Source organism: Scheffersomyces amazonensis (genome assembly GCF_036850825.1).
Source record: "Scheffersomyces amazonensis strain UFMG-HMD-26.3 chromosome Unknown RJT21scaffold_2, whole genome shotgun sequence".
In the NCBI taxonomy this organism is placed as follows: Eukaryota; Fungi; Ascomycota; class Pichiomycetes; order Serinales; family Debaryomycetaceae; genus Scheffersomyces; species Scheffersomyces amazonensis.
Window position 1 is genome coordinate 1,431,002 of NW_027042742.1, and position 27,176 is coordinate 1,458,177.

Consider the following 27,176-nt stretch of genomic DNA (forward strand, 5'->3'; position numbering starts at 1 on the left):
ATTGTTTCAACTTGACTGAGTGGCACAAATTGGTCGTTCCTTTTGTCTGGTTGCGTTCTAACTCTACTCTTCATTGCTAAATTATATTATTGTGTAATCTTAAATTTTGAATGGCGTTGCAGCAATGCTCGGAAAGTCTTGACTTTTCTGTACAGGCGCTATTGATCCTGCATAGTCAGCCATGCCATAAAAAAGTTTAATTTATTACTACCGCTTTGTCTACCAAAATAAACATCTGAGAATCAAACATAAACACTTATAGATTGCTACTATGTAATGAAAGCTTTATTTCGCATTCCTTTCTCATAAAGAGCCTGTTTCTAACTCTCATCAGGAAGTTCTGTATGGAGGCAAATAGTCGCGTCTATCGTGAATGTTAAGGATCCTCCAATTATCAAGTACGGTCGGATTATGGCTTATTCACAGTTGGTCGAATATGTTATCTCACCCTCGGAACATTACTAATGGCTTATTGTTACTAGAGAAAAAAATTTATAATTAGTTTTCAACTTTGTAACTCTCTCTTTAATTCCGACTGGACCTCAGGAACGTATGAGCTAATCTTGCATCTATACTTAAAAATCTTTATGTACTCTTCTTTGTTCATAAGTACGGTTGAGTCATACACCAGCCCTACTACTTTTGGTCTTCCCCCAAATGTAACACTAAGTAAGCATTTTGAAGGAAAACGACGAACATATCTCATTCCTTAAGATGGATTAGTGAAACTAAATTAAATATCTGAAGTACTGCAATATTTCAAAATTTATTATTTATTTCTTCAAGTTATTTTTTCATAATTAAAGTTTTTCGATTTGATGTAAAAAAATTTTATAATTGCAATTTAACAGCGCAATTTTTATTAAATTGCAGATAAATAATTAATTAATTAATTAAAGTGGAGACTGTTCTTATAAAGGTCTACATCGTAAGATACCCCACCATTGGAATTCCAATATAGGCATACTTTTACTTAATATGGTACTAAATATTATTTGTCGATCAATAAAGGGAAACATTGGCCTGCGCGTATCTAAGTGGGGCGCTATTGTTGCGCCTTAATTGTAACAAATGGAGAGTAAGAGGTACAGAAACAAAGCGAAAGATACAAAGTTAAAAGACTAGTTCCAGCCATTCTGATTACATACATCAATAACTTTTTGTAGATCCATCTGTAATAATTTGAGCTCGGGTTTCAGAATTGGAAGCGTTGTTAATACAATTCTCAACAATTATTGATAATGGCCCAGCCAAGGAAGTCTCAACCCTCCCCTCGCTTTATTGTTGTATTCCAATTTCATTCAATAATCAATTTTATGATAATTCTTCTGAGCCCCATCTTTAATATGTACTTACTCCACACTGATCCCCGGCGGCCTTTAGCTTAAGCCCTACATCTGATTCATAAAGCTGCAACCTGCAATTTATCGTCTCAAGTTACTGTACCAGTTTCATCCATTCCTAACTATAATGATGAAAGGGCATCTGCACCCCGTAATTTTTAAGTGCTTTGAAAAATCCTTATTTACTTCACTAAAGTGACTGAATTTCAGCACGTTCTGGATTAATTAGACTCTTATATTATGAAAATCTCTAAAAACATTAAAACTATACTTCTACTAATATCTATTGCCTGGCTATTTGTCGGAACATTTCTAATACACAGACATAATGACCAAGTACACCCAATACAACACAAATATGCCAGATATTATGGCTAGCCATAAAATAATCCACCCACCACAAGGAAAAGAATTCTTTGTGATAAGGTGATAAAATAGGCTCTTCCGGGAAATGTTTGTCTATAACTGACTTTAACTTATCGTCCGAATTGCTTCCAGATTGGTCCCTTTTATCGATAATTTCCTCAATTTCTTCTTCGATCTCTTCAAATTCCTCTTCACCACTTTTCTCAATGTTGTCTGTCAAAACATCTATAGAGTCATAATTATGTTCACAATTATGAACATTATTATTCTCTTCAATGATAACATCATATCTCCATCTCTCAGGAATCAAACCTCCATAGAAGATAACCCCTATCCAATACCACAAGAAACTCTTATAGAATAAAGGTGAGAAGAAGTAGAATGCTACGGACATACCGTCATAAAACCACTTACATAATGCTGATGAAGCTCCCAATATGGCTAACCCTACGAAGAAGAAGATTCTTACCGAACGACATTCAGGACGATCGAAATAAGGAGACCAGTTAAAAAGTAAACCTCCCACTCCACTAGCACATGAAAACACCATATATGTAGTTAATAATTTAGGATAACTGTACAACGAGCAATATTCGACCGCAATGATTGAACATGTGATTAGAACGGTTATTCCAGTGTAATCCACGCATGCACAAGTTGATCTCAATGATAAGTGGGCACATCCAGAATAAGTATGCCAAGTGACAGAACTGACTAAACACTTTATAGCTGCAGCTAAGAAAAGGTACATCACACAATTATCTTGAAAGCTATTCATCTTATATACATCACTTTGAGGATAATGAACGAAGCATATGTATAAGAAAATGAAAAATCCCACCATGTGAGACCATATATTCATTGTTTCATTATGATTAAATTTGAATATTGAACTCATAAGTGTTCTATGACTTAAAGAAAACCTGTAACCATGTATGATATATTTATTTTCTCTCCAACTTAATGGTAACTCGTAGTAATGTACGTATCTCTTTTCTGCAGCTTTTACTGTCTTGTTAAAGTTATAAAATCGAAGTTGAGCTAATGAGGAGTCTTGGTCATAATCTATTTTGGAATCTGGTTGATTGACTTTAATGAAATCATCTATCTGAAGTAATTTTTCATCAAAATATTGGATTGTTTTTATAATCTTTCTAGAAAGCAATTCTTTCCTATTTGCAGTACCAGAAGTTGTTGGAGAAAGTGTATTGCTATAATTGTCTGAATCATAATCATCTTCAGCATTCTCTTCACCAGGATTGAATAAGTAATTATATTGGTCGTCCAAAGTCTTATACAAAAATTCCAAGTTGGTTAATGAATTTTTTAAAACCGACTCTTTGATTAAATTTAATCTTTGATGAATAAGGTTTAAATTTCTTGCAGAATAATTTTTTATGGTACTAAAACTAGCAGAACTGCTTCTCCTGCGAGTCTTGGTTGCTCCAAGATAAGGATCTAATGTCCTATCTGTTGTCAAATAATAATCGTTATTAGGGATGAGAACATTCTCCTTTTCATTTCCTTTCTCTTGTTTCAGATTAAACTTAAAAAAAGATTCGAAACTATCCAACCTGGACTCTATAGAAGAAAGAAATGAATCTAATTTCTCCACCAATAACTCTTCAGTGCCTATAGAGGCTTGAACAAAGGAAGATCGTTTAAGTCGATTTCTAAATGATGCTTTATTTTCTTCATTATAACTCTTAATAAAGTCATCTTCTAGTAGAACATTTTCATCGTTACTATTTATCCCTATTGTCTGTGTGGTCATTTCTTTGACTTCCTATTCCGTATTCCTACTTATAGGTAAACCCTGTCACCTTTAAAATCCTTTATAGTTTAGTCTATAGATAAAGGTATATCCACATGGTGATTATAGTTGATCTAATTTTTCGTTCTTACGACATTCTCTCGAATAGGGGGTATCGTTTTTTTTTCAATTGGCTGCAAGGGAGACATTACTCACGACATTCATCACCCCAGATCCGGTTGCATCCAATTACTATCACTAATCTCGAAAGCTCTATATATGGCTTTAACATTATACCAGTGGTGAACTTTATGACTTTTACACCTTTTTCTAATTTGAGTACATAAAGGCACTACTACAAAAATTTCAAACTGAACAGGTGTTTGATTAATTATAACAAAAAAATAGTGAAACTTTTACCTAAAAGATTTGCTAAAATACCAAAAATATGTGCAAATCTATATTCATCAGAGTTTATCCGTAAATGTTGTTAAGCCGATCTTTCATAAATCTTAGCATCTATAAGAATCATCTGAAAAGTGAGGCGAGCCAAGAAAAAGTGAAAAGTGCTATGCCAACTAAACTTTCTTTCCACTTTTGTAATATAATTTGTTCATAGACGGTTTTCTGTATTTATAGTGAAGCATACAATTGGGCATATGGAAGAGGAGAATCAACGGGAATAAGAATTACACTTTAATAGAAAACTGGTTATGTAGAGGTTAAGAAATTTACAATTTGTAACAATGCTTTCTTTGACGACAGTAATTCATTTAACTATATCAGATTACGTAAATACTCCTTTTATCTTGAGATATAAATATTTTGAGATTATAATTCGCTCAGAACCATTAGGATAATGGCTTTGTTTCTTTGTCAGATTGTATTTGAATAATTGTTTACTATATTTTTGCAATCTCAACGTAATTTTGCGTTTTTCTTTCTTTTGAATATATTTACGAGGTAAAACTTTCCTTATTAGGTAATCAAATCCGCAAAACGTGATTTTTATCACGTGCAAATTGTAACTCTTGAGGGCAATCTCTAATTTTTTATTATAGAAAAGGGCGTGTGGCGTAGTTGGTAGCGCGCTTGCCTTGCAAGCAAGAGGTCACTGGTTCGATTCCTGTCTCGTCCATTTTTCTTTTTTTCATTTTTTTTAAAAAATGTCATCAATATTTTGCAATCGCAAAGTATATATTTGTAATAGTTTATCAATTCTATAAATTTATATCCTTCAATAGTATAGACAACTGAGTCTTTATAGTACCATCTAACTTATCGAGCTCACTAGTTCCAATTTCATTTACATCTTCTTCCAATTTTAATAACTTTTTCTTTAAGTCATTGTCTAAGGTTCCATCTGCATCCAAATCAGCTTCAGCATGCATATTATTGAATTCTTCAAAATCTTCTTGATTTACACCGAAGTCACCGGCACTCGTATCTCCAAATAATTTTCCATTTACATCTTCCCATCCTTCATCAATCTTGTCTTGGGCCGAAATGCCCTTTCCTATTAAGGATTTATTTTCAAAGTATTCTTTAAATAAACGTCTTTTTTCCACAACTCTGTTTGTTTGGGCATTAAGTTGTTTTATGAAGAGTTCTTCATTTAAGCTAACGCCATTTAAGGATATAATTAACTTGACAGCTTCCTCATTGACGAACTTAAGACGTAAAAATAACAAGAATTTCTCTGTCCATTTAACTATACCTTTAAACAAGTGCTGCTCGTCGTGTACATAAACATTATGAAGGAACTCCCAAAGAACTTCTTCATGTTTATCTAATAAACCTTTAATCCTTTCAAAGATTTGAAAAGGGTTCAAATAGTAGATTTCCTTATTACTTAAAAGGTATAGATCTTTCATTAAATCATCCATGAATATTTGAAATGATCTAAATACAACATGCATATCTGCTTTAGCAAACACTCGAATCAATGGTTGATAAAATATTGATATTGAATCCTTAAGAAGTCTAGTTAATTCTGGTTCTTTCCATAACTGCTTCAATAAATTTGTATCTTTCTTTCGAATTTGAACTTGCCAGTATTGCTTTAAATTAAGATATAATTCAGATTTAGTTACATCTTTATCTTCATTAAGATGGGAATATGCCTCATAAGATTCTTTAATTTTGTTAAATTTAAACTGATCTAATGAAGTTTGAATTCGAGGTAAAATAAGTTCAGTTGATAATATAGTAAGTAAAAAATCTTGAGATTTAATCATAGATTCTTCTCTAATATCATCAACAATATTAGTATCTAATTGACAATATGCTTCAATTCTTTCAAGGAAAACATCATAATCAGTATCTAATTTATCTTCTCTTAATGCAGTTAACTCCTTTTCAAAATCAGTCAAGTCTTCATCCAACAATAAAGTGAAAATAATTGAAAGTAAATTTCTTGTTTCACCTTTTTCAGATCCCAGGAAACTTATAGTTGGTATATTCATTAATAATAAATCTATAACTTTTCCAACTATTTTAACAGGATTAGTAAATCTTAATATACCATAAACTACATTATAAGGAAATAATCTATGAAAGCGCCTGCACTTATTTAACCATTCCCCAGAATTATCTTGACTTAAAAACATTTGATAAATAGTTGCTGCAACTTCTAATTTACACCATTCATTAAAAGTTCTAATAACTTTTGATTGACTTTTTATACTAGATGATTTTTCAATATCCTCAAATATCTTCAAAATAGTATCTGGTTTCATAATTAAGTTCAGTTTGAATTCATCAAAATCAGAACTTAATTGTAACATTACTTTAGAAGCCTGATGTTGAAATTCTAATTGAGTTACAAATGCCTTCTTTTCACTTTCTAATCTTTTATTATAGTCAACCAAATCATCTACAGTTAATGATTGAAATATTAAATTTTCATCATTTATAAACTTTAAGAATTCTTTGGAATGAACAATTTCTGGTCTTGAAATGAGACTACGTAAATAACCTCTTAATGCAAGTCTTAACTTTTCTCGATATAATGAATTCGATTGACCCGAATTCTCAGATACCTTTGATGAAATTGATGGTTCATATTCTTGAGAATTAATCCCTTGATCCAGTTTACTCTTGACGGGAAGATCAAATGATTTGCTTGCCATTAATCCGGGATATGCTTTCTTTAAAGATTGCGATAAAAGTTTGAATTCATGATAATGACGAGGTATAAAATGAGATTTATATTTGATGACATCACCATCTAAAGAATTCATTCTAGTTGTAATTTGTAATATGAAATCAAAATTATGAGTTTGAACTTGAGTATCAGATGTTCTTAAATATCGTAAGGGATTCCAAGATGTATAAGCAGGTACAGATGTAGCAGATACATCACGTACACTAACAATATTTATAGATATATCATTTTTATATTGGAAAAGTTCATACTCATGTAAACCAGCCATTGATATGGCTACTTCATTTGAAGATTTTTGAAGTTTATCTATTTTACCAGTATCAGATGCTTTAAGATGACTTTGATTTTGATAAATTAAATCTTTATCAGTAATTAAAGTTGAATTGAAAAATAAAAGTAAACCAGATAAAAATTTCTTATTTACTTGTTTCCGTTTAGTTATATTATTTCTTCTTTCATCTGAACTACTAATATTTCCTTGATTAAATTTTTCTATAAATGGTTGAACTGTATTCTGCCAAAAATTCAATTGATCCTTGGGAGAATTATTAGTTATGAATGGGAATTCTGTTACAAATTGTTTAAAGAAGAACGACAATAATGGTAAGGACTGATGCTTATCCTCATCATTATTGTTGCCTTCTTTATCGCTCTGAATTTTAAATGGTGGACCAAGTAATTGACAGCATCCTGGTTTAGATAATTCATGTAATTCAATAGTTAATCTATTCTCCAAGAGATACTTCTTTAGGAAATGTTCTTGAGTTGGACTTAATTGATCCAACACTTCCTTTCCTTCAGCAGTCATTCTTTACGATATAATTAAAGCTCTATATAACACACACTCAACATATAATAAACAATTATATTATTACTTATTAACATAGCCTGGTTTATTATCTATTTATTGTATAGAGATGTGGGAATCTATAAGCTGGAGAAAAAGATCACGGGACCCCAAACTGCAAATAGACATCCGTATTTGCAGTTTGGATTCTCAGCGACATTTCGCATTAGCCCTAAAATTTTTTTTGTTAGCCGTGATGGTCTGCTCAAATAAAAATATAATTTTTCAAAGGCACTAACTATTAACTATTACTTAATAATAAGGTTATTCTGAGAAAAGATTGATACTGATAAGGTTTCAATTGAGTCAATAGAATAAATTATCATATAAAAAATGGGTACTCAAAAGAAAGAAAAGCTGAGAAGAGTTAGAGAGGGAGATACTCGAGATGGTAACCTTCGAGTTAAAGGTGAAAATTTTTATAGAGATGCTAAAAAGGTTAAGCATTTAAATATGTATAAACAAGGTAGAGCCGTTCGTAATGCTAAGGGAGATATTATAAAGGCTGCTGCTTTACAAAGTACTGATGCTCCAACTGCTAGAGTTGATCCCAATAGAAAATGGTTTGGTAATACAAGAGTTATTGCTCAAGATGCTTTAACTCATTTTCGTGAAGCTATGGGAGATAAGAAACGTGATTCTTATCAAGTATTATTAAAGAGAAATAAATTACCAATGTCATTATTAGATGAAAAGGATCAATCTGAATCTCCAACTGCCAAAATAGTTGAAACTGAATCATTTCAACTGACTTTTGGACCAAAACAACAAAGAAAGAAACCAAGACTTGCAGCTTCAAGTTTAGAAGATTTAGTTCAAAATACTGAAAATGATGGTGTTGCATATCAAGAAAAGCAAGAATTAGATGCCACATTAGGATTAATGGGTGGATCATTTCTTGATAAAGAAGATTTTACTCAAGAAGCTAAAGAAGCTATTTTTCATAAAGGTCAATCTAAAAGAATTTGGAATGAATTATATAAAGTTATTGATTCATCCGATGTAGTGATACATGTTTTAGATGCTAGAGATCCATTAGGGACTAGATGTGAATCGGTTGAAAAATATATTCGTGATGAATGTCCTCATAAACATTTAATTTATGTTTTAAACAAGTGTGATTTGGTTCCAACTTGGGTTGCAGTACGTATCAATTTATTATTACTAACAACTTGTCAAATAATCAGGAGTTTTTCTTTTTCTTTTTCTTATTGTTTTTCTTTTTCTATTGATCCCAAAGCCTTTTGTCAGGGTGATACTCATGATTAATCTTGTATTAATCACGTCTACATTGTTACCTGTTACGTCTTTGGAAGAATAATACTCCTCGACCGTGTTCCCAAAACTATGTTTTGGTTCCTTGATCGTTTTGGTCAAGGATTTGTTCACAATTTGTTGATAGTTTTTATCGACAGCTTTAGAGAAGTATCGGAATCTTATTGAGTTGAAACTTATCGAGGATTTTTCTTCATACTTTGTGATTTGTTTCGTAGTCTAGAAGCCGACATTTTTTAAATTGACCATACTATTTGATTTCATTTAATTTCTTACTTATACTCCTAATAATTTATCAAGTTGTTGGCATTGATTTTATTATTATTATTATTCTTATTAAGTTCTATTTTACTAACATTAAAATTTAGGCTGCTTGGGTTAAACATTTATCTAAATCTTATCCAACATTAGCATTCCATGCTTCTATTACCAATTCATTTGGTAAAGGGTCATTAATTCAATTATTAAGACAATTTTCAACTTTACATTCTGATCGTAAACAAATATCCGTAGGATTTATTGGATATCCAAATACTGGTAAATCATCAATTATTAATACATTAAGAAGAAAGAAAGTTTGTCAAGTTGCTCCAATACCTGGAGAAACAAAAGTTTGGCAATATATTACTTTAATGAAAAGAATTTTTTTAATCGATTGTCCTGGTATAGTACCACCATCACTGAAAGATACTGAATCTGATATTTTATTTAGAGGAGTTGTAAGAGTTGAACATGTGTCACACCCAGAACAATATATTCCTGATATGTTACAAAAATGTGAAAGAAAACATTTAGAAAGAACTTACGAAATTAAAGGTTGGAGTAATTTTGAAGAAAATCCTCAATTATTAGAACAAGCAAGTATAGAATTTATTGAATTAATTGCTAGAAAGCAAGGTAGATTAATTAAAGGTGGAGAACCAGATGAAAGTGGAGTATCTAAACAAGTATTAAATGATTTTAATAGAGGGAAAATTCCCTGGTTTGTACCTCCACCAAAGGATGAAGAAGAAAGAAGTGGAGAAGATAAAAAGGCAGGATATAAGAGAAAGAGAGCTGAAAGAGAAGAGGGAAGAGAAGGACAAAATAAGAAATCTAAACAAGAAGAAACTTCTGAAGAACAAACCACTGAAACAACCACTGAAGCTACTGAAGCTAAAGAAGTTGAACAAACTCCTGAAGCTGAAGAGTGGAAAGGAATTGAGGATTAGTTAATTATATTAATGACTTGCTTGCACATTTTGGGATATTCATTTCATTTCATTTCTTTTAATAATTCAATAGCATTGCATATTTAGTTTTACATACATTAGTAATTAGGATAGAATTTGTATATTTAAAAAAGGAGTATAAAAATAAATTAAATTACAATGAAAAATTAATTAGAGAGGTCTACCAAAATGAACAGTTCCACCTTTATTACTACCACCAGGAGTTGAAGGTTGAGGAGTTCCTCCATTAGGTATAATATTATCATCAGCTCCAACTATTGTTGTACCATTCCCATTACCACTTAAATGACCTAACCCCCAAATATAACCTTTAAATCTTGAAAAAAATGATGAATCAAATGATGATTGTCTTAAAAGTTCTTTAAAACATTCCATTGATAAATATGCATTTAAAGTTGAAGTCATTTGTTGTTGATGTCCTGGTAATGGAGATGATGATGATGCAAAATGTTGACGAATTGCTGGAGATATTGGTAATAAATGTAATTCTTCAGCTAAATATTCAATTGAAGGTTTATTATTATTTTTAGAATTATCATCATTAGTTGGTTTATTTAAAATTTGACTACCAATATATTTTAAATCATAAAAACTTGGGAAATATTTTGATGAAAACCAATAAAATTCTTGTTCATCCATGGGTAAAGATTCGTTAAGTAATAAACTTACAAAGAATCCTAAATCGTAACCAGCATGATAACTAACCCAATTAATATTTGAATCCATAAGTAATCCACTTTCTATTAATAATTCAGCAAATGAAAAATGAGGAATACCTTGAGTTTGATGTAATGAGAAATTAATTTGAGACGTTTGTTGTAACATATGTAAATGTTCTTCATTAAACATTTCCTTTTCTGGATCATATAAGAAATTAAATTGCCAAACAGCACTTGAACTAATTTCATTTTCTTTTATTTTAGTTACACAGAATGATAATTGAATAAGATTTAATAAATCAGCATTAGTTCTTAATGTTTGAAAATGATAATCTGATGGTGATTTAAATGATCCTACAGGTCTTGCAACTATTCCAGGTATTTCTTGATGAATAGCAATATATATATCAGATGAATTATCATTAATAAAAGTTCGTAAGGAATGGAATTCGTATTCCAAGTTCTGATTCCATACTTCCTTTACAAGTGGTACTTGATCAGGAATATGTTGGGTTGGAACTTGATGAGATTGTAATTGTTGTTGTTGTTGCTGTTGAAGTTGTTGGAATTGAAGAGCATGCTGTTGTGATTGAGGTTGAGATTGTTGTTGCTGTGATTGATTAAATTGCATCTGTAAAAGATTGACTCCATTTCCAGGAACAGATACAGTATGAGATGCAGTTGCATTAGAACCATTTAATGCAGCTAATAAAGGATTTATAGATACATTTTGAGCATTAGGAGTTCCTAATTGTTGCAGCTGTTGTTGTTGCAGCTGTTGCTGTTGCTGTTGCTGTTGTTGCTGTAAATGATGGTTTAGAAGCTGCTGTCTTTGCAAATGTTGTTGCTGTAACTGTAACTGAGACACTTGAGGTGACTGACCACTAGAATTGACTTGTTGTTGTCCTTGTTGCTGCAACTGATGCAGTTGCAAGTATTGTATATGAGGATTAACGTTAACGTTCATTGATCCTCTACACTACTTACTTTCAATGTTCATTCACGTGAGCCTTTCGTACTACTGTTTATTATAATTATTGTTTCTTTGAACGTGACCTCCGTCAATCTCCCACTGTCTACGTATCAACCTTCTATACAATATTGTACTGTAGCTTTTAGTTTGCTTCGTATAGTATTAGTTAACTTAAGCAGTGGTCGTTCAGCTGAAGTTTTTTTCTTCGAACCGAGCGGACGGGCTGTGTGCAGGCACATAGTTAAGACCCACTACTACTACTACTACTACTATATGCTTATATATGTTATGTATATGATTATATAAATATGATAATTATGTTATACATTTACAACTGTTCTCGGAAATTAGTTACTCCTGATGATGTAAAAGCACTATTGTTACCTTGTAGGAAATTATGATCACCTATTCTTCTTGGTTTTATTAAATGTTGAATTAAGAATGCGGTACCTAATACTAAAGTTATTATGGCAATTATAATATAAATAACTCCAAGACTTAAATTTCTACCACCAAATATTGAATTGGTTGTAATAACTACTGATTTAGTACCTCCAAATATATTTACAGGATAATTTAATCCAATAGATATTTCATAAGTACCTGAAGTTAAAGTTTCAGTTTGATTTTTACCATATAATTTATAAAACAGTGGTAAACCTGCCGTTCTCATCCAATTTTGTAAAAGTTCCCACAGTTGTAAATCAGGCATATTTTCTTCAGTATATCCATTAGGAAACATTTTATACCAATTTGGTGGTGGTACAACTTGATCAGGAGTATATTTTGTTTTACCAAATTTATGTTGACGATCTGATTTCCATGATATACCAATATTAGTTAATTCATAAGTTTGATTATTATCACTATTTTTTGCATTTAATAATACTGGATTTGAAAATGTATCATTAAAATATGAATTAGCAATTAATCCACATGGATAAATTAATTTTTGATTTTCTCCTTCTCCTAAATGTAATAAAGGTTTACAATAATTTGTAATTGAATCATCAGGTACTGCATCACCTCTTATTTGATTTATATCATAAGAACTAACATATTTTCGATGATTTTGATAAAAATTAGTTAATTTATAATATAAATAAATTGGAGGTTTTAAATCAACTGGTAAAGTAAATTGAATTTGACAAGTTTGAGCTAAATCTCCAAATGAATCAGTTGAATTTACAATTTTCCATTGAAATTCAGGATTAGTATTTTTACTTTTAAAATGATAATTTGTATATTTTGATGGAATTGAATTAAATTGATCATTAGCTAATTCATTACAATGAGAATAATCTATTGAAACTAATTCAACATTATATGTAGCAAATAATATACTTATACCTAATGGAGTAAATATAATAGTTAATAAAAATAATAATGGTATAACTGATTTTGGTGTTAAAATTGGTTGCCAGGCTTGTAATCTTTGTTGTCGAAAAGCTGTGTTTGGAGGTTTTCTTGATTTATGAACATTGGATGTTTCTTGATCTGAAATAATATCATCATCATCTTCATCTTCTGATGCTTTCCTTCTTCGAAGAAAGTTCATTGTGTTTATATATTGTTCAGTATTATAATTACTGTTACTACAAGTAGTATCACTATTTTTAGGTATAGCCTACTTTAGTGAGCTACTAATTTTTTTTTCAGTCGCAGTTACTATAAAGTACTATAAAGTAAAGTCGTGTACTGTGGCACATTATCAACTACCATTTTAGTTTTACATTCATTAATCTATTAAAATTAGGTTATGTACGACGTATGTATACATAGAAACACTTCTAGAATGAATTAATCAGTTCTAGCAGCTGGCTTAGCCTTTTTCTTGTTGTTATTGTTGTTGTTGTTATTATTGTTGTTGTTGTTGTTATTGTTGGTAGTAGTGTTGTTATTGTTACCATTTTTCTTATTATCGTTCTTTTTCTTACCATCACCATTAGCCCCAGTAGATGAAGCTTTATCCTTTTGTTCCTTACCACCTTTCTTTCCATTATGGAAGTTGTTACCGGTTTTAGATTCCCTTGGTTCTAATTGAATTGTAATACCATCAATTACAGTTTCTTTAGCTTCAAGAGCCTTCTTTTGAGCTTCAACAGTAACAAAATCACAAAGGGCAATATTCATATTTAATTTAAAGAATTTAAGTTCACCAAAATTTTCAGATATATGTTCTTTTAATTTCTTTTCTTCAATATCTAATACTCCACGAATATATATTGGGAACCATTCTTCCTTTTTAAATTTACCATTAACAGTAACAGGAGTTGGAGTAACCTTTTTAACTGGTGCAGTAGTTGGTTTAACAATAGGAGTAGCCTTAGGTTTTGGAGGAGCAGATTGAGAAGCTAATGCAGCCCAAGATAATGGACCTGATGATTTTTGACTCTTTTGTTCATCTTCTTCATCTTCTTTAGTAGTTTCTTCTTTAGTAGAACTTTCAGCTTCAACTTCTGGTTCTGTTTCAATTGCTTGTTCAACTTCAGTACTAGCTTCAACTTCAGTAGTACCTTGAGGTTGAACTTGAGCTGAAGCTGAAACTGGAGCTTGTGTTTGAGGTTGAGTTTCAGTTACAACTTCAACTTCAGCAGATTGATCCTTAGTTTCTGGAGTTGCAACAGCAGTAGCTTCTTCAGATTTTGGAGTTTCTGGTGCCTTAGTTGATTCAACTGGTTTATCAGTAGAACCATTTACTTCCTTTAATTCAGTTTCAGTAGTAGTGGATGTTGTTGTTTCAACTGAAGAAGAAGCAGAACCATCATACTTAAATTCATTAAGATTAATGAATTTTAAAATATCATTAGCTACATCAAAAGTATTCTCAGCTTTACCAGGAGTTAAAACAAAAGTTTGAGTAAATTGATGAAATGGAGATTCATCTCTTGACCATTCACCAAAAACAACAATTAAAATATTCTTAGATAAAGAGATTTCAAATACAGCATTTGTAATAACAATTCTATTGTTAAGTGAAGCTAATTTCTTATCATTTTTAAATCTTGCTTTAATTGATTCAATACCTTGAGCTTTATGGATTGTTTCTGAAGTTTCAGAATTTGAATTTTCAACTGATTCAGAAACTGGGAAAGTATCATGAGTTAAAGAAGCAGTTGCATGATAAATTTTATGAATATTTTCAATTCCTGAATTATAAAATTTATAATAAGAAGAAATAAAGTACCAACCGATAGTTGAAGCGCGTTCTTCCAGTAAATTATTACTAACTTCTGATGAAGTTTTAATACTGGTAGATGCCGGTGGAGGAGGAGAAGTGGTCATGGATGGCCGATATATAAAAATGTTATCAATGGTGCAATACAATCACCCCTATACTGTAGAGAAAGATTGGCAAACTTCGACTTCGAGTCTGGAAAATTTCACAAACGCAGGAATTTTCCATTTGATTCTGTCGAATTTTTTTTTAGCATTTACTTTGGTGGCGTCTGTGTGCAGGTATCACCAAAGCTTAATAGTTATACGTATACGAAGGAAGGTATATGGATAGAATGATTCTATATGGCTATATATATGTATGTATATATGGAACTAGAGGAAAGGAGATGAGAGGAAAGGCAAGAAATGATGAGATAACTATGTAAGTGCAAACTGTAGGAATTGAGACATTCCTTAATATATGGTGATGATGATGGTAATGGTAATGGTATGAATAGTTAAAGGTCACATTATAATAAATTCAATTACATCAGTAGAATAATACCACTAAATTAAGCACATTCTCTTAATAACTCTTCTAATATCTTATTCTCTAATTCAGCCTTGTTACTAACCCCATTATAACTCTTTACTCCTAATCTTCTCAAGACTTCAATGATTTTATCTCTTGGGAATCCCATATTTTCAAATTGAGATACAATTGATTCATCAATTCCATATAAGGCAGCATCATTTTGAGCAGATGAACCAAATTTATCACCTTCACTAGCATAAATCTTTGTCCAATAAGCTGCAGTTTCTTCAAAACCTTTCTTATTAGCTAAATAATGTTTAGCAACTTCAGCATCTTGAGGATTATTTGGTTCAGGAGATTGTAATAAAGATTGTAAAGAAATTAAAGAACTCTTTAAAGTTAAGATTGGAGTCCAAGCATCTTTTAAAATATCTAAACAAATAGCTCCAGTTACTGAACTAATATTTGGATGATAAATTTTTGTAGCAAATTTCATTATAGGAGGTTTAAAAGGGTATTCCTTTGGTATAACAATATCAACTTGAAACACTCCTCCTTGATATGGAGTACCAGGAGGACCTTTAAAATAACCTGTTAGATTAGTTAAATCAGTTTCACTATTTAATTGTAAGGTAACTCCTGATTGAGTATCTTGACGACACTCTTCTAATTCTTTAGCAATTCTTTTAACACGTGACGACATGGTCTAACTAAACTAATTAAAACTTAACTTAACTTAACTTAATAACTATAATTAATACTAATCACTGAAAAAAATCCTCTAGATAATCTATGTGGTATGGATGTCGTGTGGTGGGTGAATTAGTCAATTGTTATCAACAGAGGAACACATCGATTCGAATTCGCACTGTAACAAAAAGCACAAAAGGGGAGTGAGTGAGGGAGTTATTAATAATTAATATACATTACGCATTACACTACTAATATACAGAGAGGGAGGGAAAGAGTGAGGGAGTGAGGGAAACAAACTAATTAAGGATCGGCGGTAGGAGTCGAACCCTTAACATGAACAGATAATACATCAAATACACTCTTAACTTCAGGAGATGCCTCTTTAACAAAGGGTAATTCAAAGAATCCATAATCACCATTCTTTACTAATTCAGTAAATACAATAGTTAACCCCCATGGATGAGGTTTATTAACGATTCTTCTTTCTAATAAAACTCTTGTAATTAATTCTTGGACAGTTAATTTAACTGATAATGTACCCCAAATTGAACTTGAACTAAAGAAATGTAATATAATTCCAATAAACCAATGAGTATGACTATTTGGATATCTTAATTGATTAGCAATTGAATTAATTAAATGATATTTAAATTCCAGAGATCCTTGATTCATTAAATCAACTAATAATGATACTTGAGATGATTTAATATTAAATCCTCTAACATTATTTGGTAATCTATCAGCTACAGCAGATATACCAACATGTAAAACTAATGCATTAATTAATTTAACATTATAATGAATAATATCATTAGTAAATTCATCAATCACTTTAGGATGATTTAATTTTAATCCATTATAAATAGTTCGAACTAATGCTGGAGCAGGAATTCTTAAAAAGTTTTCAACTGGTTTCTTTAATAATACTTTAACTAAATCATCAGATGGTTCATAAAAGATTATTGGAGATTGATTAATTTCTGGTAATCTTTCAACTTTTAAACCTTGAGTAAATGGATCAGGAGCTGAAACATTTGAAGGAGTGGCTGAAAGAATTATATTTCTTAATTGAATAAATCCATTAGGTACAGCAGTAACTAATTGATAATGACATTCAACTAAAAATTCAGGATAATCATGTAAAATACTAGTAAAGATTCTATTAATAGCTTTAAATATAACTTGAAATACATCAGTATTACCTTCACGAGAATAAATTGATTGAAATTTCAATAAAGCTGATAATAATTTAACTACTGATGAATAACCTTGTTTATTAGGTAATTCTAATAATCTTGGTAATAACATTCGATGACTAATTAAAGTAATCCAAGCAAATATAAATCCTGGTAATACAATTGGTTGAATTAATGTTAATACTTCACCAATATAATTTAATACTAATTCATCTAATAATTTACTAGATTCTTCATCAACAATACTTGAATCACTCCAAAAACTTACAAATGAAGAAAAGAATCGGAAATATGCTCGTTCATTCCAATTTGAACTTGAACTTGAATTTGAACTTGAACTTAAACTTGAACTATCGGATTCATGATCTTCAGTTAATGAAGTTAAAATTACAGGAATAATTTTCTTTAAATAATTAATGGCTTCCGAGGGAGTTTCAAATCTTAAAATGATTTTAATTATTAACATGGCTAAACAATCTACCGATAAGAAAGTTTCATGTTGAGTCTTGTTTTTAATTTCATGTTCAGCTCCAAAGACGGTAATGGAGATTTCAATAGCGGCTTTAAAGAAGGTTTGAAAGTATTGACGATCAGTTAAAATATCATGACTTAATAACCCTTCAATAAATTGAGTTTGTAAATCATTCGATTGATCAGGGTGAGTTAATAATTTAACCCATTCGGAGAATACATATCCTAATTGAGAATATAATTGATTTGAAGCCGGAGATTCTAATTTATTTAATGCTTCAAATAATTTATCTCGAGCCAAAGATGCTTGTTTAAGTTCATCGGTTGAATCATCCGATTTAAATTTACTTAAAGTATCGATTGTATAAGCAAATTCTGATCTTAAAATTGGTTGAGATTCAGATTCAGTTTCAGATTCACTAAATACATTTAATAATAAATCGGCTGCAAATTTTACGACCGTAGGATTACCTGATTCGGCAATTAATTTACCAATTGATGAATCTAATTTTAATGGCAGAACTAATTGAACTTTTAATAAAGAAAACATTACTGGCATATTAAATTTCCGTTGATCTTCTGAATGAACTAACCACCAAGTAACATCTTTGGCAGTAGATGGAGAATATTCACATAATTTATCCAATATAACTACATATATTTCTGTACTCATAGGATTCTCATGCTGTTGAGTAAATAAATAATTTACCGCATGTTGAGCTACTTTCAAGAGTAATTCCGGATACTTAATAGCATTATTTTGAGCAAGTGATAATGCTTGAGTTAATGCAATCATAATTGGATGATTAGGAGGTAAATCGGCCAATTTAGTTTCTTGAGTTTCCGATAATAATTGTATAGCCTTTTGACAATTCTGAAGAATTAAAGTATACAATTGATCCGAGGGGAATACTTCTGTTTGTTGAGGTTGCTGTGGTTGTTGCTGCTGCTGTTGTTGTGGCGGTTGTTGTTGCTGTTGGAGTGTGGGTCTTGCAATGACTTGTGTCTGAGCTTCTAGCGATTGAGGAGGCATAATTCCATCATCAAGCATAGAATTAATGGACCCAAAAGTCTCATAAATTCTTAACTGATTAGAGGAAAGTCCCTCTTGTTTCAAACCTAAAGGTTCTGGCAATCTCATAGAATATTCCGAAGCTCCTTCATCAATAAATGGTTGAATTGGATTATGTTGTTCTCGTAATAATACATGAATTTTCATTCTTTCATCAATTAATTCACTGATATTATCTTGAGCTATCTTATCAACAATATCTACACATAATCCTACATTATCTAATATAGCAGTATTTAATTCTGCCAATGGGATTTCATCGGGATTACCTAATAATTGTATCATAGTACTTTCAATGGTTTCAGCTAATACCTTTTTACCACTGGATAATACCATTCTATGAGCCAATTGTTGAGCTAAATTCTGATAACTATTGCGGAATTTAAGGGCATCCTTTTCAAGAGCAAAGTCCTTTCTAACAAGTGCTTCAGTTGTAGTAAGAACTGCTTCTGAAACTCGAGTTAAAATGGGTACAGCACATTCTCGAACAGCTCTTGCCAATGATGCTTGGAAGGCTCTTCTCCAATTTGGATTTTGCGTGAAGATGGTGGTTCCAATCAAGTTACTAAAGCTTGTATCCAAGCCTTCTTGTGGTTGTTGCTGAGGTTGAAGTTGTTGTTGTTGAGCCTGTGCTTGGGCCTGAGCCTGAAGTTGCTGTTGCTGTTGCTGCTGTTGCTGCTGTTGAGCCAATTGTTGAGGTTGAAGCTGAGGAAGTGGTAATTGACCACCCACAAGCTGTTGAGGTGGATACTGAGCTTGAAGATCCAGGGGGTCTAATTGCAATCTGGCTATTTCATTACTTAACATGACTGTTTCTGAATGAATACCAAACATAGCAGCCAAAGCAGAAGGATCCGGATTATGATCTCTAATGATGGTGGTAGGAGTTACATCCTTAACTTTCATATGATTAAAGGCTTTAAATAATACTTCAATTTCAAATTTCAGATTAAGATTCAATTCGGCATAATCATATAATTCGGCCAAGACTTTAAGAATCCCCACAATCCACGGATTAGGAGGTTTAAAGATCTTGGTATCTTTACCTTGAACTAAGAATTTACATACAAATGGTAAGATTAAGGGGATAGTCTTAAAGTCATATGCTTCTACCAATAAGAACTTAATGGCAATCTGATCTCTTCTCAAAGGTTTTTCATTAGCCAATGTGATTATTCCTAACCATGCACCTAAATTTTTCAATTGGTTTCTTTCGGAACTGGCACCTCTAAAGTTCTTAGTGATTCTATCAATTTCACTTAAAGTTATTCTTAATACATAATTATAGAAAGTAGTATTATCAATAGCATTGACTAAAGTAGAATATAATATATGATTATTCGGCTCGGCTTTGGCTCGATCGGAAACAATATAATTCGCAAACCATCCGAAATAACTTTCCTTTAATGAATCTCGAATTTCTCCTAGACGTAAATCTGATTCTGTCATATTATTTACGGCAAATAATAATCGATCGGATACATTGGCAGGAGGTTCTTCTTGTTCAATTAAACCATTTCCAATGGGTCTATCACTCACATTAATGGATTGATATTTTATTCCTGAAGCTTCTGGTGTAGGAGTAGCATTCTGAGTTACACATGGTATACCATTAGCTGCATCCTTAACGATTTGAAACATTCTGGCATGTTGATGTAATGATCGACACTCTAATAAATGTTTACAATATGATGGATACTCATGTAATTTCGATTTGAAATTATATAAGGATTGAACGGCGAATTTAAATAAATGAGAATCTGGTGGTTGATTACATGATTCCCATATAAAATTCAATGCTACGGTAAGGGTAGTACCTTGAATTAAAGATTTTTCTAATAATGCACCAAATAAAAGTGAAGTAGATGCTAATGCTGCTAGTGGATAACCAGAAAAGAATTTATATTCATCAAGTAATGAATGTATCATACAGGCAAATACATCTTGTTTATGAGGTTCATTACTATTTTTCATATCCACTAAATCATCCACAATTACTTTAATTTCAACTTCTTTATTATACATCTTCTTATAACTAGTCTTCATTTCTTGTTCGACATTCGGAGGGAAATTAAGACATGTTTCCGCGTTCGATAAGATGGCTTCATCATGATCATTTCCGAAATTAATTAATCGAGGATAAGTAGTGAGGATAAGTAATTGAACTGGCTTTAATTTCTCATTATTGACTAACCCCTTAGACGTAGTTAATGTCTCTAATAAGAAATGGACAGTGGGTAATCGTAAGACATTTCTGGCATCATTGGCCGGAATTATTTGTCCGAGGGGAATCTGTTGAATTACATTATAATCACGTTGAGCACGTTCATCAACGGCTTGTAATAAAGCCGGATAGAAATCGGATTTAATGGTAGAATCCTTAATCTTGGCTTTAATTAGGGCCTTAAAATCAATGCCAAATAACGAAGATTCAATAATAAACTTAGCAGCATCCTTATGATCTTGATCAACGGCCGATAAGATTTGTTCAAACACTCCTAATTGAATGGCTTTACCAATGACTTTATCTAAGGCTTCAATGGAGTTTCGAGAAGTGTAGAATTTCAAAAGTACTTCGACAATAAAATCATTGCCCTGTTCTTTCATAATATTTAAAATACCCGTAAGTGAGCTACTGTCATTTTCCACTAAGGTTGCAAATAAATTATCAATTAAGTCGCGAATAAAGGGGGTTTGTTCGGGGGAAGTTATTGCAGCCGCAAGTAAAAATTCCGGAGTGGTTCTGTAGTCCACTTCAAAGCGTTGAGTTATGAACGAATTCAATTGCCGTTCGGTTTCTGGTACTTGTTGCTGTTGCTGTTGTTGTTGCTGCTGTTGAATTTGTTTAATGACTTGCAACTCTAATTTACCTACATTGATGAACTTGAGCACTGATTTGGGTCTTTGCGCTTGCACCTGTTGAGGTTCATTAGTAAAACAAAGAGCCACATTGGTAGAAGCAGTTATATCATAGCCTCCAACACTTGGCAGTTGATTGGCCAGAGAATGTAATACCGAAAGTAAGGTTTTATTAAACCACCAATCATAACTTAAAAAGATATCTATGGGACCTTGTTTAAAATCCAATGACGATAATAATTGATGAATACTTAAAGGTAATGGATAAACATTTCTTTGAGATGATGCAAATAAATTCTTATGAACTTGAGAGAACATTTCATACCAATTTATAGAAATTGACTGATTTTGTTGTTCAATGGCTTTAAAACATGCTTGTAATAATGCTCCCTTGGCATCTGCTTCTGGAGCACTATTAGGAATTGGAAATCCAATGCCTTGAGATCCTGAAATTAAGATTTCTGAAATAATTAAGGCGATACTTTGATCTATATCATTAGGTTTTAATTGTAATAATAATGGTAATAATTTATCCGTCAATAAATTCTCCGGTCTAATTTCTATTAATAAATCTTTGAATGACATAGTTAAAATATTCTTATAAAATCTATCAATTGGTTCAATATTTAATTTTAATGCTTTAAAAGAATTTAGGGCAATTAATTTATGAGTAAATGGGAAATATCCAGTATTTAATATACAATCTAAGAATAAATTCCAATTAAAATTGCTTGTATATTCTCTAGATTTAATAGCACTTAGGAGTTTAAGGGAATTCTCTTGTAAGAATGCAAGACTCGATTCTTCTTTTGATTGTAATTTAACTATAAGTACAAATGAAAAGATTAAATCACACTTAAATCTGGTAAGAAATTCAACCACCAGGAATTTAAATGTCGGATTTTCCCTAAATAATTTAAATAAATGAATAAATAATAAATCCAAATAATTTAAATCTCGAGCAATAAATTGTAATTCTTCAATAAATAATTCTTCAATGGGGGTTAATTCCGATTGGTCAGGATTAATTAATGAGATATAGGTAAATAATTTTTGAAAATAATTATTTATAACTATGGGATTAGATTTTTGATTAGTTAATATAAATCGAATTTGATTAAAATTCCCGTGAATATTCTCGTGATTTAATTTAGTTAAAAGTATAGATATTTGATTAATTATAACTTTGGTAAGTTCTGGATCTTCGATTTGATAAGTAGTAGTAGTAGGAGGAGGAGGAGTCACTATGGATGAATTTGAGATATTATTATTATTATATTGTTGATGTTGATCTTGGTATTGTTGGCCCCTTGGGCGACTGGTACTAATGTTAGTGCCGGACACGATACTTGGATAGTGAATGGGAGGTTGCCTCAAAAAAGGAGAAGAATTAAGAATTAATGCTTTCGAAGATTCTTCAAACCACAATTACACAACGGCACACACACGACTTGGCTTTGATAGTATTAGATCTAATCAGTAGTCCAATACTTTTCTATGTATATAATTATATACAATTGCTTTTATTAGCTTTTAACTATGGTAATCCTCGAAGCTTTCGAGACTGTTGGTGAAAAAAAAAAATTCAAATTCCGAGGGGACATTACCCGGACAAGTATTTATTGTCTTTTGCCTAGTAACCGCCCGCCACTTACAGACATTTTTTTAGTTGCAAAATATTTATATATGTATATGTTCATGTATATCTTTATTTATATAAGTGCTAATAAATAATATCAAATCCCTATTTACCTACCTAGATCACCTTCATTATTTCCTCCTTCAAGGAGTCTGCCTCTGACAGATCATCAACTAATTCCATGGCTCTTTTTAATAATGCTTTTAAATTATTATTCTCAACAACAAGTGCGTCACTATCAATACTAATACTTTTTCTAAATGTTGGTAATTTCAAATAATCAGCAAATGATTTATTATTCTCACTAACTTCACTAGCATCAGAATAAATCGATTCTAATTCATGTTTAGAAGAATTACCATTTTGACTGGCCGAGAATAATGAATTAACTGATTGATTGGATGTATGAATAGATGAACTATTAGATCTATTCCTATTAAAGCTTGGTGATGCTCTTAAACTAAGAGACAATTTCTTAAATTTTTCAAGTATAGGAATAGAACGATCATCATCACTTTCATTCATATGTTCAATATCAAGTTTTTGTAAATTAAGAAATAATTCTTCATCCCAAGATAATAATAATTGTCCAAAGAATAAATCTAATTGACTTATAACATTACCCCATTTACTTTCATTTAATAAATGTTGATAAATAACTTCTTCTTCACCTTTTGATAATGTCATTAAAATTGGTTTATTACTAATAAGTAATCCTAATGAAATTTTAAATAACCCAATTTTCCAACCTTGAATTAAACAAAAATCAATAATTCTATTAATTATTGAAGAATCAGGTGAATGAGATGCAATAAATGATAACCACCATTGATAAAGAAATGGTTTAAATTCAACAAATTCAATTAAATGATTAAATAATTGTATATCAATTGATTTTAATAAATAAAGAAATTCCAAATACCAATCATTTAATGTAGATGCCATAGTAAATGTTGAAAAAATATTATGTAATTGAGGTTCATTTTCCATAATATTTATTAATGAATAAAATGTTAATAAACAATCTTGATTAAAATTATGATATAAAACCCCTACCAAAAATAATAATCCTTGACAATAACCTAATTCAACATCATAATTAGCATAAACATTAAGAATAGTTGATAAATTTTCAATTACTTTTTCTTGTTTAAAAAAGCTAATTGATGGGAAAGTTCTACTTAAATCTTTTGAAATTTGTTTAGAAACTTCAGAACTATAAGAATGTTGAAAATTTTGATAAACAAATTTTATTGATTGTGGTACATCATTATTTGATAATAAAAATAATTTTCTCCAAACTAATGATCTTATTTGATTTGGTATACCACCTTGTTGTAAAAATAATAATTGGGTATAATATGGTAAAGTATTTATTGTTCTAGTTGGATAATTCAATAAAGAAATCCAATATGATCTTTCTAGATTAGTATTGATTTGTTGTTTTAATTCAATATACGAAAAACAACAATTTTGATAATCATCTTGTCGAGCTAATGATGCTCCACATTTATTACAAGTTGAAAACTCATCATTCTTAAAATGATATTCATTAAATATTTGTTTAAAAGATTCTTCAGTAATTTCATTATTTGAAAATATACTAGATGATTTTTCATTAACTTCATCATCTTCATCTTCTTCTGATTCTATAGAATCAGGTGTATATCTCAAACTTTCGATTCTTAATTCAATATTATTTCTTAATATTATAGTCCCATAGTCCGAACATGAACTAAGTGATTCTTCAAATTCGATCAATGATTCGTAGTCGATCATTTTAGTATAGAATTGGAATTGCTATTAGTTGTATCCATAAAAGTTAACTGTAACTGAAATATAAAAAACAAAAAAATTTTGGAAAATGCAAAATTATTAAAAGGAACGGCTTAAGTTAGATATACTTACCCCAGCAAAATTTAATGACAGCGAAGGTTCAAAGGGGTGAAATTGGTCAGAAATGGTGACTTAATAGATAAGACCCAATTAAGGAATGAACAACCAATAGTTAGCTAATAGAAAAAAATGAGGTCAATAGATCTGGACTATGTTATATAAAAAATTACTCGATTTGTAGAAGTTTCTGAAACGTCAAGCTTTGTTTTAAACTTCCGCATGGGGGAATTTTATTTACATCACCGTTAGTACTTTTTGTCGCGTATTCGATACGTTAATTATTGCGGTATGGATGGTAGGTCAGTGTTGCGAGGCTGGTTTCAAAACAAATAGAGAAATCTCCAGTTTCCAATTACAGTTACGAGGGTGAGCAGACAAAATTTAACTATTGATGCACGTGAGAAATGTATGGAGATTCCAAGGCACACCGACCTTCGACTAACCTCGTAAATGAAAGTTATAGGTTAGAATTTTTTTTATATTGTGAGATTTTTCACCCTGATGCCCATAGTTAAGCAAGGACTAATATTGTTAGCATACATTTAATACTGTCCAGTTTAACTTTTTAAAAGTATTCCAATTCATAATGGTGTACTACTTCACAGCCAAGCCTGAATCTTCAGATGAAGTTAATGACTTTGCTGCAGATTTCCTGAGCAATGATGACGAGACCCAGAACCATATAATCTATATGGGTAAAGATAAAATTGAGAATGACCCTTTGATAAAGCATTCAAACCCTAAAAATATATGGTTTCATGTAGATAATTACTCATCTGCTCATTTATATTTGCAACTTACTAAAGAACAAATCGTGACTTTTAAATCCTTTGACTCATTCAATATAGATCCAAGTATTCTTACTCAAATAGCGCAATTAACTAAAGCTAATTCCATTAAAGCTAATAAATTGAATAATATAACCATAATTTATACTCCAGTGGAGAATTTACATACTGATGGTTCAATGGATATTGGAACTGTTACTTTTAAAAATCCCAAACAAGTTAAACGAATTAAAGTTACTAAACGGGAAAATGCTATAATTAATAAATTAAATAAGACTAAGTATGAGATACCTACTGAACAATTTAAACAAGAACAAGAACAATTATCAAGAGATATTGCTTCAGAAAGAAAAAGACAAGAACGTGAACAAGAAGCTTTAAATAAATTGTATGATGAGCAACGTAAGACTAAAAATGATCCTTATGCTGACTTGTTCACGGAAGAAAATTTGCATAATAGTAGTAATGAATTCAGAAATGAAAATTGGATTGAAGATGATTTTATGTAGAGTAGAATATTAGGTGGGCATTTTTTTAATTCAATTGTAAATATATCGTTATCCATTAATGCTAAAAAAATAGAATATAGTAAAAGTACTACGTAAATTGTATATTTATATATCTTGAAATATAGATTAATACTTATAGTAACTGAAGGGATTGATTGTTGATAGTCAAAACTTTCTGAATATATTTGCCTAAATCAATAAGGAACTTATTAACAGAAGACTTAGTGGAAAATGCTGATACGAAAATGATATTTATGAATTAATATGGAAAACAATAGGAAATAAAAAGTTGATGTACAATTTCTTCAAATTTAAGCATCCATGTTGACTGGGAATTTACCAGCAGCTCTTTGATCATCCCATCTTTCAACCCAGTCAAGAGGACATAAAGAAGTGAATGTCTTAAAAAAGATCTTACATGGTTCGAATTCTTCACCCTTAACATTAACACATTTATGATAATCGATGTAAGATTGAGCACAGTGCTTGGTTTGATTCTGGTAAGGGAATCTTGGGTCGAATTGTGGAGTATCAAACTTAAAGGTTTCTGGATCAATAGCCATTTTCAATTATTCTTATATAAAATATGTAGTTGATAGAAGAATAATATAAACAATTGTAATATCTAATTATATCTTTAAAAACTCAACCTATAGCCCTGTACAAAGCTGTTTTCTATCTTACGATTTTTTTGCTAGATGTTTTTCTCAGTGCTGCTCTTTTTTGATAATTTTATTGGTTGAAT

The 27,176-nt window shown here is 30.8% G+C and overlaps 11 protein-coding genes and 1 non-coding gene across 12 annotated transcripts; 3 read left to right on the forward strand and 9 right to left on the reverse strand. All coding sequences in view use genetic code 12, as the record gives it.

Annotated features, from left to right (window-relative positions):
• Positions 1 to 1,251: 1,251 nt before the first annotated feature.
• Positions 1,252 to 3,801, reverse strand: RJT21DRAFT_22303 (uncharacterized protein). Its single transcript, XM_064883796.1, has one exon. It carries the CDS (start codon positions 3,481 to 3,483, stop codon positions 1,627 to 1,629), a length of 1,857 nt encoding a protein of 618 aa, XP_064739611.1. The 5' UTR covers positions 3,484 to 3,801; the 3' UTR covers positions 1,252 to 1,626.
• Positions 3,802 to 4,525: 724 nt separating this feature from the next.
• RJT21DRAFT_118937 (uncharacterized protein) lies at positions 4,526 to 7,505 on the reverse strand. The gene has a single exon (XM_064881223.1). It carries the CDS (start codon positions 7,434 to 7,436, stop codon positions 4,683 to 4,685), a length of 2,754 nt encoding a protein of 917 aa, XP_064739612.1. The 5' UTR covers positions 7,437 to 7,505; the 3' UTR covers positions 4,526 to 4,682.
• Positions 4,528 to 4,600, forward strand: RJT21DRAFT_t45. The gene has a single exon. It is a non-coding gene; the product is annotated as a tRNA-Ala (tRNA).
• Positions 7,506 to 7,710: 205 nt separating the features above from the next.
• On the forward strand, positions 7,711 to 10,098 carry NOG2 (putative GTPase). The gene is made up of 2 exons (XM_064881224.1): positions 7,711 to 8,618; positions 9,119 to 10,098. The coding sequence occupies exons 1-2, from the start codon at positions 7,809 to 7,811 to the stop codon at positions 9,959 to 9,961; spliced, it is 1,653 nt and encodes a 550-aa protein (XP_064739613.1). The 5' UTR covers positions 7,711 to 7,808; the 3' UTR covers positions 9,962 to 10,098.
• Positions 10,099 to 11,949, reverse strand: POP2 (CCR4-NOT core DEDD family RNase subunit). Its single transcript, XM_064881225.1, has one exon. It carries the CDS (start codon positions 11,606 to 11,608, stop codon positions 10,133 to 10,135), a length of 1,476 nt encoding a protein of 491 aa, XP_064739614.1. The 5' UTR covers positions 11,609 to 11,949; the 3' UTR covers positions 10,099 to 10,132.
• Positions 11,779 to 13,247, reverse strand: CDC50 (aminophospholipid translocase regulatory protein). The gene has a single exon (XM_064883797.1). The coding sequence runs from the start codon at positions 13,170 to 13,172 to the stop codon at positions 11,943 to 11,945; it is 1,230 nt and encodes a 409-aa protein (XP_064739615.1). The 5' UTR covers positions 13,173 to 13,247; the 3' UTR covers positions 11,779 to 11,942.
• Position 13,248: 1 nt separating this feature from the next.
• On the reverse strand, positions 13,249 to 15,168 carry RJT21DRAFT_22381 (uncharacterized protein). The gene has a single exon (XM_064883801.1). The coding sequence runs from the start codon at positions 14,897 to 14,899 to the stop codon at positions 13,415 to 13,417; it is 1,485 nt and encodes a 494-aa protein (XP_064739616.1). The 5' UTR covers positions 14,900 to 15,168; the 3' UTR covers positions 13,249 to 13,414.
• On the reverse strand, positions 15,123 to 16,187 carry RJT21DRAFT_22317 (E2 ubiquitin-conjugating protein). The gene has a single exon (XM_064883798.1). It carries the CDS (start codon positions 16,009 to 16,011, stop codon positions 15,346 to 15,348), a length of 666 nt encoding a protein of 221 aa, XP_064739617.1. The 5' UTR covers positions 16,012 to 16,187; the 3' UTR covers positions 15,123 to 15,345.
• On the reverse strand, positions 16,169 to 21,569 carry CDC39 (CCR4-NOT core subunit). Its single transcript, XM_064881226.1, has one exon. It carries the CDS (start codon positions 21,345 to 21,347, stop codon positions 16,302 to 16,304), a length of 5,046 nt encoding a protein of 1,681 aa, XP_064739618.1. The 5' UTR covers positions 21,348 to 21,569; the 3' UTR covers positions 16,169 to 16,301.
• Positions 21,570 to 23,344: 1,775 nt separating this feature from the next.
• On the reverse strand, positions 23,345 to 25,278 carry RJT21DRAFT_22320 (TBC domain-containing protein). The gene has a single exon (XM_064883800.1). The coding sequence runs from the start codon at positions 25,015 to 25,017 to the stop codon at positions 23,356 to 23,358; it is 1,662 nt and encodes a 553-aa protein (XP_064739619.1). The 5' UTR covers positions 25,018 to 25,278; the 3' UTR covers positions 23,345 to 23,355.
• Positions 25,279 to 25,643: 365 nt separating this feature from the next.
• Positions 25,644 to 26,451, forward strand: RJT21DRAFT_118946 (uncharacterized protein). The gene has a single exon (XM_064881227.1). It carries the CDS (start codon positions 25,721 to 25,723, stop codon positions 26,429 to 26,431), a length of 711 nt encoding a protein of 236 aa, XP_064739620.1. The 5' UTR covers positions 25,644 to 25,720; the 3' UTR covers positions 26,432 to 26,451.
• On the reverse strand, positions 26,452 to 27,107 carry RJT21DRAFT_118947 (cytochrome c oxidase subunit VIb). The gene has a single exon (XM_064881228.1). It carries the CDS (start codon positions 26,992 to 26,994, stop codon positions 26,743 to 26,745), a length of 252 nt encoding a protein of 83 aa, XP_064739621.1. The 5' UTR covers positions 26,995 to 27,107; the 3' UTR covers positions 26,452 to 26,742.
• Positions 27,108 to 27,176: the final 69 nt, after the last annotated feature.